The 14287-nt window shown below is 52.2% G+C and overlaps 1 protein-coding gene and 1 pseudogene across 1 annotated transcript; one reads left to right on the top strand and one right to left on the bottom strand.

Annotated features, from left to right (window-relative positions):
* The first annotated feature begins 766 nt into the window (after positions 1 to 766).
* LOC112620585 (nuclear protein 2-like) lies at positions 767 to 3379 on the top strand. Its single transcript, XM_025379293.1, has 3 exons — positions 767 to 853; positions 1984 to 2252; positions 3164 to 3379. The coding sequence occupies exons 1-3, from the start codon at positions 767 to 769 to the stop codon at positions 3219 to 3221; spliced, it is 414 nt and encodes a 137-aa protein (XP_025235078.1). The 3' UTR covers positions 3222 to 3379.
* Positions 3380 to 10862: 7483 nt separating this feature from the next.
* LOC112620254 lies at positions 10863 to 11895 on the bottom strand (annotated as a pseudogene).
* Between the last annotated feature and the right edge of the window lie 2392 nt (positions 11896 to 14287).

The following is a 14287-nucleotide window of genomic DNA, read 5'->3' as shown; positions in this document are numbered from 1 at the left end:
ACCAAGTTGGAACCCCTAGCTAGTTACCAGAGGAGGAGAGTGTGTACCCCAATCCCAGCTTGGTATTAAGGAAGGAGACCACTACTACTCCTGCTGCCCTCCTCCCCGCACCTTGTCTAGTTCACAAGACAGGAGGAAAGAGAGAAACAAAAGTAAGATAAATAGCCAGACAACCTTGGCACCACCACCCGGCCCTAGGAATTAAAAAAAAAGTAGTAATAATAACATCAACCCCTGACCTAAACTACTTGTGTTATCTGTAAATTCCAGACACTGTATGAGAAAAAGCATTGTAAAACTTTTTGTTCTGTTAGCTGATGCATGTAGGCCCATCACATTTCCCATGCTTGCTCGATTTATCACGACCCTTTCACATGGACCCCTTAAAGTTGTAAGCCTTTAAAAAGGCCAAGGATTTCTTTTTCCAGGAGCTCGGCTCTTAAGATACGAGTCTGCCAATGCTCCCGGCCTCATAAAAAACCTCTTCCTTCTTTAATCCGGTGTCTGAGGAGGTTTGTCTGCGGCTGGTCCTCCTACAGTATGGTTCAGATCTGCATTTAACTCATGAAGCCTGGTTGCTCCCCATGCCCTGAAGGAAAAAAGGGTCTCACTGCAGGTATGATACAGGACGGGCCTGTCCCCAGAACCCTGTGAGAGGGAAGCCCAGTGTCCCACCAGGTTGGCAGGGCTGGGGAAAGGAGAGTTATGGTAGCCCCAAGACTAAAAAGACGCAGCAGAGGAGCAGGACAGCGCTCCCGTGGAACTCATGCCGCTGCCTGAGGGGGATGAGGGAGGAGTGCACCAGCGCGGCTTTTCCCCTCCCTCCCTGCCATGTTACTCTGATCCCCTCCAGGTGAGCTGCCCACTTTGGGCCCAGGGTTGCCGCTGGGGCCTGTACCCAAATGCAGCCCCGCATGGCCATGGCCCCAGGAGTGGGGCAGAGCAAGGAGGAGTCCTGGACACAGGAGACACAGGGGCAGGAAGGAATGGGCCTCAAACTCCAGGAGGGGACCCTTCTCATGGGTCCTGCTTTCTGGCCTCTCCTCGCTTACTCCTGGGCTGATCACCCTGGGAAGAACGGAGCCAAGGTTTCTCACCCTCAGGTCCGAGAGGTTCAACTACTGGGCCCTTAGAGAGGTGCGAGCCCCTGAAACGATGCAAGGTGCCCGGCCTAATCTTTATATTATTAGTAGAGATGGGGTTTCACCATGTTGGCCAGGTTGGTCTCGAGTTCCTGACTTCAAGTGATCCGCCTGCCTCGGGCACCCAAAATGTTGGAATTACAGGTGTGAGCCAAAGCGCCCAGCGAGCCCTATTTATTTAAGCCTGTACATTTTGCCCTTGTTAAAGTATTTGAACATTCAATTATCATGTTTTCTTTCAGCAGTCCCTCCCGGTTGCACACTTGGATAGTTTTTTTATTTTCTTAGGGTTTACCTCAGTCTCGCAGGATGGAGTGCTGTGATGGGATCATAGCTCATTGCAGCCTTGAACCCTGGGGTTCAAGTATCTGGGAAGCTGAGGTGGGACTTGACAGATGGGGTCGTGCCATGTTGCCCAGGCTGCTCTTTAACTCCTGGCCTGAACGGTTCCTTCCGCCTCTGCGGCGCGCGGACATAGTTTTCTAGTTTTGACCCACAGAAACACTGTGCTGGGTCAGAGTTTGTCAACTACCCTTCTCCAGCCAGCAACACACAGAACATGGCGGGGAAATCGCGGTTACCAGGCTCCACCCTGAGGAGAAAACAACCCAGCTCCAGGCACGGTAACGTCACTGTGACGTCGCCGAAGGCTTCGCAGTATTATGTAGCCAAAGACCCGCTCTTGTGACGTCAGCGAGGTCACGCGCCTGTTACATCACAGAGACCCGACCCTCACGTGGAGCCAATCGGAACTCGAGGAGCGGCCGCTGGGTTTTCCAGGAGCGCGCATGCGGAGACGCGTGGCCCCACTGCCGATCAAAGTCCGCAGGCTGCGGGTTAGTATCCGCAGGCTCCCACCCGGCCCCCGCCACTGATAAGCTACAAGGAGGAGCTTTACCACTGGCTCTACTACTACTACTTGCGCGACTTCTCAGCCTGCGGCGTAGGGCGCAGCAAGGGCCTGACGCTGAAAGAGCAGGCGCTGCGCACCAAGCGGCTGTCGCCTGGCAGGCACAAGCACAAGGTCGGACAGAAGCTCCTCAGTGGCCACCGCAAGCCCGCTAGCTCCGGCTGCAGCCCTTGCCGCACACTCGCCTCACCTGAGCCTGGGTACGTCGCTCCCCAACACCTCCCCCAGCCACGTCCCGGGGACCCCGGCTGCGTCCCCGCCGCCCGGCGCCGCTCATCCTGGGCAGGGTCGGCCCCCTCTGAGGCTGCCCCGCATTAGGGAGCTGCACCCCCGGCTTGACCTCTGATGGCCGTTGCAACAACATCAAACTTTGGAACTTTGTAGGGGGGTACAAGGGGCTAGGAAACGAAGAAAACATCTTTTTAAAAATATAAGCGATCGGGCCGGACGCAGTGGCTCACGCCTGTAATCTCAGCACTTTGGGAGGCCGAGGCGGGTGGATCTTGTAGTCAGGAATTCAAGACCCTCCTGGCCAGCATGGTGAAACCCCGTCTCTACTAAAAATACAAAAATTAGCCGGGCGTGTTGGCGGCCACCTGTAATACCAGCTACTCGGGAGACTGAGGCAGAGGCGGAGGCAGAGAATTGCTTGAACCCGGGAGGCGGAGGCTGCAGTGAGCCGAGATCGCGCCACTGCACTCCAGCCTGGGCGACAGAGCGAGACTCCGTCTAAAAAGTGCTCTTGCTCAGACTGAAGAAAGTAATTGGGCCGGCCTGGTGCCTCACGCCCTTAATCCCAGCACTTTGGGAGGCCGAGGTGGGCGGATCCCTTGAGCTCAGGAGTTCCAGACTAGCTTGGGCAACTTGGTGAAATTCTGTCTCTACAAAAATACAACAAATTAGCTGGGCATGGTGGCGCGCGCTTGTAGTCCCCGCTACTTGCGGGGCTGAGGCTGGAGGATTGCTTGAGCCCAGGAGGTGGAGGCTGCAGTGAGCGTGATCTCGCCACTGCACTCCAGCCTGGTCGACAGAGTGGGACACTGTCAAAAAAAGAAAAAAGAAAAAAGAAAAAGAAAGTAACTGATCTGTGTTTTTGTCTGATTTCCTACAGGATACCGAAGGACCTGTTCAAAGTATTTTCTGTAACTCCAACTGTAACTTGGTTCTAGGAAGACAGAATCCATATTTGGTCAACAGACCTTTTCGCCCTCACTTAAGTTTACTGCTTCGATATCTTTTCCTTACTAATTGATTGTTAATTAAGTAGTGTCCAAGTGAGTTAGCCTTTTTAGGGTTTATTAATTAAAAGAGAGCATCAAGAGTGACAGTTTAACTTCCAGGTTTTTTTTTTTTTCCAGTTACTGTGGTAACTCTTTTCAAGTCCACAAATGATTTTGTTCTTAACTGTAAAGAAGAAGTTAGAAATGTAAGTGGGGAGAGAACAAAGTTAGGAATATGTGTAAGATTTCTACCTAAATGTCAGCTGGGCGCAGTAGCTTACACCTGTAATCCCAGCACTTTGGGAGACCAAGGTGGTCAATCGCCTGAAGTCAGGAGTTGGAGACCAGCCTGGCAAACATGGCAAAACCCCATCTCTACTAAAAATACAAAAATTAGATGGGAGTGGTGGTGGGCGCCTTTAGTCCCAGCTACTTGGGAGGCTGAAACAGGAAAATTGCTTGAACCTGGGAGGCCAAGGTTGCAGTGAACCGACATCATGCCACTGCACTACAGCCTGGGCGACAGAGCAAGACTCCATCTAAAAAAAAAAAAAAGAAAGAAAGAAAGATTTCTACCTAAATGTCACATACTGTTCTGAAGGTTAATATTTGGTATTCTGATGTATATTGCACAGTGTGTCAACCTCAAATAATCAAAAGGGTCAGAATCTAAAGGGAGTTTATTCATGCAGAGAGTTTAAGGAGGGTCACCTGGGAAGCACAGATACCCAAGAGTGGAAGACAGTGTTCCAAGGCTTAGAAGTTTGGGATCACTTGCATAGACAAAGTTTAGGGAAGCTTAGCAGAATTTCAGCATCTCTCCGTGTAAGGCTTAATACATACTTAAAACAATCTGATTGGTCTGGGTGGTCTTTCTTTCACTCTGTCACCCACGCGGGAGTGCAGTGGTGCAGTTGCAACTCAATTACAGCCTCAGCCTCCCTGGCTCAAGCGATCCTCCCACCTCGGCATCCCTAGTAGCTGGGACTAGAGGCATGCACCAACACACCTGACTAATTTTTGTATTTTTTGTAGAGACAGGGTTTCACCACGTTGCCCAGGCCAGTCTGAAATCCCTGGGCTTAAGCAGTCCGCTCACCTCAGCCTCCCAAAGTACTGGGATTGAATGCATGAATGGCTGCACCCAGACAAGGTGGTCTTTTTTTCAGGAAAGGTGTATTTAACCTTCTACACTGAAGATGTAAGTCATGGGGTCTTTTGTGCCATCTGGTGTGAGTTAGGTACAGAACAATAAAGGAGGCAGTTAATCTGTAACAAAGTTGAGTGATTGGAAGGAGAGGAGGACTAGTCTCTGGTCTCTCATAGTCATTTACCGACTGAAAATAATAAGGAAGGAATAAATTATAATTTAAGAAGCAGAAGTTACAAACATGCTATGTGACTCTGTCAGGGTGTAACTTCCCTCGAGGCATAGTAAATCTTATAGGGGGTCCTGAAACTTTTTTCTTTTTTAGTTACTAGGATCTCTGCACTGTTGATCCCACAACAATTCTTCGAGGTAGATGCCGCTATCCACTTTTTTGTTGTTTGTTTTTGAGACAGAGTCTTGCTCTGTCGTCCACGCTGGAGTGCAGTGGCGTGATCTCGGCTCACTGCAACCTCTGCCTCCTGGGTTTAAGCAATTCTCCAACCTCAGCCCTGCCAGTAGCTGGGATTGCAGGTGCCCACCACCACACGCAGCTAATTTTTGTGTTTTTAATAGAGACCAGGTTTCACCTTGTTGACCAGGCTGGTCTCGAACTCCTGACCTCAGAAGATCCACCCGCCTCAGCCTCCCAAAGTGCTGGGACTACAAGCATGAGCCACCACACCCCGTCCGGGAGGGAGAGGTTACAGTGAGCCAAGATCACACTACCACACTCCAGCCTGGGTGACAGAGTGAGACTCTGTCTCAAAAATAAATAAATACACTTTGGGAGGCCGAGACGGGCGGATCACGAGGTCAGGAGATGGAGACCATCCTGGCTGACACGGTGAAACCCTGTCTCTACTAAAAAATACAAAAAACTAGCCGGGCGAGGTGGCGAGCGCCTGTAGTCCCAGCTACTCGGGAGGCTGAGGCAGGAGAATGGCGTGAACCCGGGAGGCGGAGCTTGCAGTGAGCTGAGATCCGGCCACTGCACTCCAGCCTGGGTGGCAGAGCGAGACTCCGTCTCAAAAAAATAAATAAATAAATAAAATAAAATAAAATAAAAAAATAAATAAAATACTTAGGATCTCCATTTCTGTGGGTCAGGAATTCAGGAGTGACAGAGCTGGGTCATTTGGGCTCAAGGTGTCTCATGACATTGCAGTCAAGCTGTCCACTGAGACTGCAGTCACCTAAAGCCTGTTTCCAAGATGGCTCGCTCATGTGACTGCTGACCGGAGGCCTCAGTTTCTGTCACATGAGCCTCTCTACAGGCTACTTAGGTGTCATGGTGTGACAGCTGGCTCTCCCAAGTGAGTAATCAAAGAGTGAGCAAGAGGAAGCCACAGAACCTTTTATGATGTAGTTTGCAAAGTTGCAAGCCATCACTTTTGCTTTTTCCCATCTGTCAGAAGGGAATCATGTAACCCAGCCCACACTCAAGGGGATAGGAACTGGGCTCTGCCTTTTGAAGAGAGTATCAGAGAATTTGTGGACGTATTTTAAATGACTATACTATGTTTAATTATTGCAAGTACCGTCACTGTAGAAAAATTGGAAAATAGGGACAAGCAAAAAAAAAAATCACTTGTAATTTCACGACTCAATGGATAGCATTACTAGTTGGGTGTATATAATTCCAATATTCAAAATACATATTTTCTCAAAATATAAACACACTAGATGTACTGTGGTGTAATCTCTTTCACTTAATGTATTTATGTATTATAAAAAATACCTTTCATGTCAAATATTCTTTCCTTTTTTTTTTTTTCATTGAGACGGAGTTTTGTTCTTGTCACCCAGGCTAGAGTGCAATGGTGCAATGTCCGCTCACTGCAACCTCTGCCTCACGGGTTGAAGCGATTCTCCTGCCTCAGCCTCCCAAGTAGCTGGGATTATAAGCATGCGCCACCACGTCGAGCTAATTTTTTGTGTTTTTAGTAGACACAGGGTTTCACCATGTTGGCTAGGCTAGTCTCAGACTCTTGACCTCAAGTGATCACCCACCTCGGCCTCCCAAAGCGCTGGGATTACAGGCATGAGCCACCGCACTTAGCCCCTCATAACATTTTTTAATGGCTGCACACATTTCATCATATGTATGTATCATAACTTATTTAATGAATTCTGTTATAGGACACTTAGTTTGTTTACAGGTTTTCCCTGTTTTACACATTTTGTTAAATGAACATCCCTACAGCACATTTATTTGTGCAATCATGACTGTTTCTTAAATCCCTAGAAGCGAAATTTTTGCAACACAGTTTGCATAATTTTATTTTATTTTATTTTATTTTATTTTTTATTTTTTTATTTTTTTTTGAGACGGAGTCTCGCTCTGTCGCCCGGGCTGGAGTGCAGTGGCCGGATCTCAGCTCACTGCAAGCTCCGCCTCCCGGGTTCATGCCATTCTCCTGCCTCAGCCTCCCGAGTAGCTGGGACTACAGGCGCCCGCCGCCTCGCCCGGCTAGTTTTTTGTATTTTTTAGTAGAGACGGGGTTTCACCGTGTTCGCCAGGATGGTCTCGATCTCCTGACCTCGTGATCCGCCCATCTCGGCCTCCCAAAGTGCTGGGATTACAGGCTTGAGCCACCGCGCCCGGCCAGTTTGCATAATTTTAAACTTCAAATGCCTGTTACCTAATTTAAGCAGAATTTTTACTGCAATAATCAAGAGTCCATTTGGCCAAATTCCTTATCTATGACAACACCTGCGAAAGTTCAAATATTGATAACTGTAAGTGAATTTGTTGAGAGTGACTGAAATCACTATGGAATGAGAAGTTACTATAAAAGTTTTACTAAAGAGTGAACTGGCCGGGCGCAGTGGCTCATGCCTATAATCCTAGCACTTTGGGAGGCCAAGGTGAGCAGATTGCCTGAGCTCAGGAGTTTGAGACCAGCCTGGACAACACAGTGAAATCCCATCTGTGCTAAAAATACAAAATTGGCCAGGCGTGGTGGTGGGCACTTTAATCCCAGCTACTCGAGAGGCTGAGGCAGGAGAATCACTTGAGCCCAGGAAGCGGAGGTTGCAGTGAGCCGAGATCGCACCACTACACTCCAGCCTGGGCGACAGAGTGAGACTCTGTCTCAAAAAGATAAAATAGGGAGATCCGAGTGTGTTAGCACCAGCACCAACACACTACCAAACATTTTTCCAAAGTGGGGGCAGCAGTGTAAACTCCCATTAGAGCTGTATGGATTTCTCTTACAGCACGTCCTCTAAATCTTCGGCACTGTTAGTGTTTCCAGCTTTAGGATTTTCGGTGACTCTATAGAGGAATCTCATAGTGGGTATTTTGTTCGTTTTGTTTTTGGGTTTTGGGTTTTTTTTTTTTTTTAACAAAATATATTCCAATTTAAAACAGAGTTCATTTCAGGAGAAAGATATGAAAAGTCAACTTCCATCGGTGTCTGGATTAAGGGTCAGGGCCAGTGGCCACGGAAGGTGACACTGAGCCGCTCCTCAGCCCCTCCTCCTGTCCCCCAACGTGCATGACACATGCATTTCAAACAGTAAAAGCTTTGAAAACAGCATCGTAGGGCCAGGCACGGTGGCTCACGCCTGTAATCCCAGCACTTTGGGAGGCCGAGGCAGGTGGATCACGAGGTCAGGAGATCGAGACCATTCTGGCTAACACGGTGAAACCCCGTCTCTACTAAAAAATACAAAAAACTAGCCAGGCGAGGTGGCGAGCGCCTGTAGTCCCAGCTACTCGGGAGGCTGAGGCAGGAGAATGGCGTGAACCCGGGAGGTAGAGCTTGCAGTGAGCTGAGATCCGGCCACTGCACTCCAGCCTGGGTAACAGAGTGAGACTCCATCTCAAAAATTAAAAAAAAAAAAAAAAAAGATGAAACAGCATTATATAGAATATTCTTTTTTAAATAAGGTTGAAATTGTCTGAAATCAGGACAGTGTAATATACAAGTATCACCGGGTCTTGTCCACCAGGCCAGCCGCAGGATCTGCTGCCACCACTGGGGACATTGGCAAGGGAATGACCCTCTAGGGGAGCCGGGGGACCCAGGACGTGGGTCTTGCGGTGGCCAGGGCCTGCTGCTGCCTGGGCATGACATGGTCAGAGAAGGTGGTCGGCACTCACGAGAAAGCATTGGCAGGTGAGATTTCACCAAGGTGAAAATGCATACCCCACACGTGGTCCCACACATGACACAGGTGGGGGTCGGCTGCCCCTTCCCTGACATGAGGGTGTCACTGATGTGAGAACCACTGCCTGGGACTCTACTGGGGCAGGCACCCCTACCCCAGGCCTGCAACACCAACCTCTGCTTTTTTGAGGGGTCGGGGGATCAGGCACTCGGACCCAGAGGACCCAGGCCAAGACAGTTTGGTGGCCTCAACCTGGCTCTGGGATGCTTGGCACAGCCCCCTCCCCTGGAAGGGCTAATACTTAGCGCCCCAGTCTGCACGCTGGGCGATTCCACCCTTGTGCCAGGTCCAGGTCCCCTTGTGCGATCTGGGCCCTCAGAGATGCCACAAGTCTAGGCCCCCTAGAGGGGTCCGCTGCCGGCAGTGGATACACTGGCCCCGCCAGGGGTGGCACCATCTGCTCCCCCAGGGCACGGACGGGCCCCAGCACTCACCATGGGGCTTTCTGGCGCCAACCCTCTTAAGTAGACATTTGGCACAAAAAAAAGGACACTTCTGGGAGAGACAAAAGCGGAAAAGTGGCGAGGGGAGCGGGGGCGCTGCCCGGTTTCCCAGTGGGGCTGATCACCAGAAATGTACCTGCCCCCTCCACGGGGCTCCCCCTCTTCTCCCGCCAGAAGCCAGCAGATAGCCCTGTGCAGAAGAAGACCCGGGCGGGCCTGACAGTGGCAGGCGGGAACTGCTGGTCGGGGTGGTCTTATTTGGGGGCTGTTTCTTTTATAATCTGCCAAGGCCAGAAGCAGCTGTCCAGGGTCCCAGAATCGCCGTGGGCGAGGGCAGCACGGGCGATCCATCCCTGGGACAGCTGTGCGAAGCCCAAACCCACAGAGTGCTGCAGTGGTCAGTCAACAGCAGACGAAAGAGCCACCTCCCCAAAAACAGTCCCCTCGTTCCCCACCTTCCGAGTCTTTGGGGGAGAACCAGTCTGGGTGCCTCAGTGCCTAAAGGGGCCGCGGGAGGCGGTCCCCCGGGCTGTGGCTCAGTGCGCAGCCGTGGCCTGGCGGGCTCCCCATCAGACCGTGGCTGTGGCCAGTCAGGCCTGGAAGCTGCCAGGGCCAGCGCCTGCTGCCACCTTCCACGTGGCCCTGGCCAAAGTGCAAGTGCTGGCTTCCCGCTCCTTGGAGGCGGACACAAGTGCTTGGGACAAGGCCACGCATGGAGATGCTGGCCATGTCCCTCTCTCTACGTCTCCGGTACACACCTGGGAATATTCTGTAAAAGTCCCCACTCTACCCCCACTGTTTCCAAATTGGGGACAACAACAAAGCAGAACAAAACGAAAAGAAATGGCCCCATCCAAGTGGCCTTTGGGTGTTACCGGGGACATCCCTCCAGCCTCCCAGTCCACGTGGGCTCCAGTGGGGTGCACTCCAGCTGGGGCAGGGTGGCCGTGCAGCCCTCTGGAGCCCCTGGGCAGCCCCAAGCAGCCAATGTCGCCCCTAGAGGCACAACCCAGAGGAGCCCCGAGCCCCCATGACTCCAGCCCAGGGACCCTTCCCAGCCTCTGCAGAGGGATGGGGTACCTGGCCAGAATAGAGGACCCTGGGCGTTTCTTCAACCTGTGAGGTCAGGCGGTTCTTTTTACAAAAAAAAAAAAAAAAAAAAAAAGTTTAGACACTTCCCAGGGTGGGCGACTGAGGGAGTCCCCCAGCCCCTCTTCAGGAGACCAGTGGGCAAAACACAGCATTGAGTTGTCAAGAGGCCAGGCGCACTGGGCGTCAATAACTTAAAAAAGGGGAAAAATGTCAGTCCCCGAGTCTCCACGCCTTTCCTGATGAAGAAGAAAAGAAGCGGGAAAGAGAAAGAAAAAGCACATGGGGTTGGAAGGACAGCCGCGGGAGGCTGCTGGTGTGGGGACCCCCATGCTGGGTGGCAAGGGGCTCCGTGAGGCCCAGAGTCGCTGGGGACACGGGGCACTCGTGTGTTTTATGTTTCGTTGGGTGTTTTCTTTCTTTCTTTTCTTTTTTTTTTTTTTTTTTTTAGAAAAAAGCCAGTCATAAGTCAAAGCCGGAAAAAGGCTGCCTTTGCCCGTTGACAAAAGGTGAGAAGGCGCGCCAAGTGTTCGGAGAGATATACATCCTCTGATTACTGTGAAATAAAAACCATTTGTTAAAAATATTAAAAAACAAACAAAACAACTCCTCCGCAGGCAGAGGCCCCGGCCCGGGCTCAGCAGCGCCACCCGGCGGCAGCCGCGGGCTCGGTGTGAAGGAAAGTTTGTCCGGGCCCTTGTCTCCGTCCCGTCTCCCTGGGCCTGGGCGCTTTCAGACCGGGTTGTGCTCCTTGAGGTTGAGCTGCAGGATGGTGCCCTTCACGGCCGCGAGCACGAAGCGGATGTTCTTCGTGTAGATGATCTTGTCGCCGTCGGGGTTCGTGTCCACGAACGTCTTCAGGATGAACTCCCGCGCCGCTGGGCGTCCCGCTGGGGCCCGTCCAGCTCGGGGACTGAGCCCACCAGGTGCGAGTACAGGATACTGTCCTCCAGCAGGTCCTTCTTGTTGAGGAAGAGGATGACGGAGTTCTGGAACCAGGGATAGTTGACGATGGTCCGGTACAGAGCTTTGCTCTCCTCCACCCGGTTCTCCTTGTCCGACTCCGCCAGGACTTGGTCGTATTCACTGAGGGCGACGACAAACAGGATGGACGTCAGGTTCCCAAAGCAGTGGATCCGCTTCCTGGAGCCGACCGCTGTCCCCCAACATCCACCATCCTGAAGATAAGGCTCTCCAGGTCGAAAGATGCCGGTGGTGGGCACGCGGCCCTGCAGCGCGTCCTGCGGGGTGGGCAGGTGGCCCGAGGCGGCCCTGCGGGCAGCGTCCGTCAGGCAGTACTTGGCCGGGTCCGAGAGCTGGCACTGGCGCCTGCGGTCGCAGCACTCCTGGATGCCGGGGTCCGTCCCACAGGGTCCTGATGGCGCTGACGTACCAGTGCTCGAAGGTGGTCACCGTCTCCACGTCCGCCTCCCGGATCAGGAGCCACTGGCCTTGTTCTGCTCCTCCTTGTGGAGGATCTTCAGCGTCTCCACGGCCCGGATCGTGGCCTGGATGGCGGTGAAGATGTTGTGGTAGACGAGCTTGGTGAAGCCGCGCTTGGCCTCCTCCGAGTAGCAGGCGCCCTGGACGATGCGCGTCTGCTTGATGAAGATGCTCTTCCCGCTCTCGCCCCTGCGGAGCAGCAGCAGCTTGAGCTGGCGCCGGGCGTCGCGCTCGTCCCCCGCAGCTGCTTCTGGATCTCGGCGTTGAGCCGCTCCTTCACCTCATCGCTCAGGCAACGCGCCATCACGGACTCCAGAGTCATCGTCCCGGCCCGGCCGCCGCCCACCGGCCCCCGCCCGCCCTGCCCCGCCTCGGCCGCTGCCTGCGAGCCGCGGGGTCCCCGCTGGGGCAGCGCCAACCGCGGACTCCCGCGCTGCCGCTTAGCCTGCGCTGCCGCCGCAGCCACCGCCAACCGCAGCCTCTGCAGCCGAGCGACAGCGCCCGAGTTGGGTTTTTTTTTGTTTTTTTTTTTTTTTTGAGACGGAGTCTCACTCACTCTGTTGCCCAGGCTGGAGTGCAGTGGCGCGATCTCGGCTCACTGTAACCTCTGCCTCCTGGGTTCCAGCGGTTCTCCTGCCTCAGCCTCCCAAGTAACTGGGATTACAGACGCCCGCCACCACACCTGGCTAATTTTTTTGGTATGTTTAGGAGAGATAGCTTTTCACCGTGTTAGCCAGGGTGGTCTCCATCTCCTGACCTCGTGATCCGCCGCCTCGGCCTCCCAAAGTGCTGGGGTTACAGGCATGAGCCACTGCACCTGGCCTAATTTTTATTAGAAACTGTGTTTCACCACGTTGGCCAGGCTGGTCTGGAAGTCCTAACCTCAAGTGATCTGCCAGCCTCAGCCTCCCAAAATGCTGTGATTACAGGCATGAGCCACCATGCCCTGCCAAAAGTTGCAATTTTTTCCCCCCGGGGAGATGGAGTCTCACTCTGTCTTCCAGGCTGGAGTGCACTAGTGTGATCTCGACTCACTGCAACGTCTCCCTCCCGGGCTCAAGCTATTCTTCTGTCTCAGTCTCTGGAGTAGCTGGGATTACAGGCACATGCCACCATGCCATGCTAATTTTTTTCTATTTTTAGTAGAGATGGGGTTTCACCATGTTGGCCAGGCTGGTCTTGAACTCTTGACCTCAGGTGATCTGCCCACCTCAGCCTCCCAAAGTGCTAGGATTACAGGTATGAGCTACCACACCCGGCCCTTTTTCTATTTTTTTAAGAGAGGGAGTCTCACTATGTTGCCCAGGCTGGATTCAAACTCTCAGGCTCAAGCCATCCTCCTGTGTCAGCCCCCTCAGGAGCTGCGATGACATGCACATGCCACTGTGCTTGGCAACTTTTCATGTTTTTCCATTTCCACTGGATTGTAAATAAACTGAAGGCAAGGTCCAGAACCTGTGTGTGCTTGCAGGCCCACCAGCACTACAGATATGTAGCCTGAGCTGGACAGAGATTTAGGGCATAGAACTTTATTTTCATTTTATTTTTTGTAGAGGTGGGATCTCACTATGTTGCCCAGGCTGGTCTCAAACTCCTGGGCTTCCAGTGATCCTTCTGCCTCAGCCTCCTGAAGTGCTGGGATTACAGGTGTGAGCCACTGTGCCTGGCCTTAGGGCACAGAATTAACGCAGTGTGAAAGGAAGTGCATCTAGCCCAGCCCCCCATTGATGGATTCATCTACATTCACCAGACAAGGTAGGGAGTTCAGGATGAGTTGCTATTATTTACAAAGTGATAACATTTCCACTTGAAATCATGGTCCTGTGCGTTCATTCACCCTTCTAACTTTTCAAATCAGGAGACAGTGACTAGAGGCCCTGCCCACCATCCCCACAGCAAATATCATGAGAATTTCAGGTCCATCCTGACAACCGTCCCCTCTCAGTGCCTGGGTGAGTTTCCTTGGTATTTAAGAATGCTTGGCCGGGCCGGGCGCGGTGGCTCAAGCCTGTAATCCCAGCACTTTGGGAGGCCGAGGCGGGTGGATCACGAGGTCAGGAGATCGAGACCATCCTGGCTAACATGGTGAAACCCCGTCTCTACTAAAATACAAAAAAAATTAGCCGGGCGAGGTGGCGGGCGCCTGTACTCCCAGCTACTCGGGAGGCTGAGGCAGGAGAATGGCGTGAACCCGGGAGGCAGGGCTTGCAGTGAGCTGAGATCCGGCCACTGCACTCCAGCCTGGGCAACAGAGCCAGACTCCGTCTCAAAAAAAAAAAAAAAAAAAAAAAAAAAAAAGAATGCTTACCAGTCTTCGGGCTTCCACCCCAAATCCAAGAAGTAGATTTGTTTCAGCTTCATTGACTTTTTATTAAGGGAGCAAGCAATTTTCTCTGGCAGTGAAAGCATTCTGCAGATGCGCAGTTCTATAGAGGAAATGTAAACCAGACACCTACCCCGCAAACAACTCACTTTTTTTTTTTTTTTTTTTTTTTGAGATGGAGTCTCGCTCTGTCACCCAGACTGCAGTGCAGTGGTGTGATCTCGGCTCACTGCAACCTCCACCTCTCGGATTTCAGCCATTCTCCTGCCTCAGCCTCCTGAGTAGCTGGGATGACAGGCACATGCCACCATGCCTGGCTAATTTTTTTGTATTTTTAATAGAGATGGGGTTTCATCATGTTAGCCAGGATAGTTTCAATCTCCTGACCTTG

The sequence above is a fragment of the Theropithecus gelada genome, chromosome 3 (assembly GCF_003255815.1).
Source record: "Theropithecus gelada isolate Dixy chromosome 3, Tgel_1.0, whole genome shotgun sequence".
In the NCBI taxonomy this organism is placed as follows: Eukaryota; Metazoa; Chordata; class Mammalia; order Primates; family Cercopithecidae; genus Theropithecus; species Theropithecus gelada.
Note: the sequence above shows the minus strand (reverse complement) of the source record. Positions and strands in the feature narration are given on the sequence as shown.

Coding starts and splice junctions, on each gene's coding strand:
- LOC112620585 (XM_025379293.1), top strand. CDS start 767: ATGCCGCTGCCTGAGGGGGATGAGGGAGGAGTGCACCAGCGCGGCTTT. Junction 854..1,983: donor GTTACTCTGATCCCCTCCAG/GTGAGCTGCCCA, acceptor GCTGCGGGTTAG/TATCCGCAGGCTCCCACCCG. Junction 2,253..3,163: donor CTCGCCTCACCTGAGCCTGG/GTACGTCGCTCC, acceptor GATTTCCTACAG/GATACCGAAGGACCTGTTCA.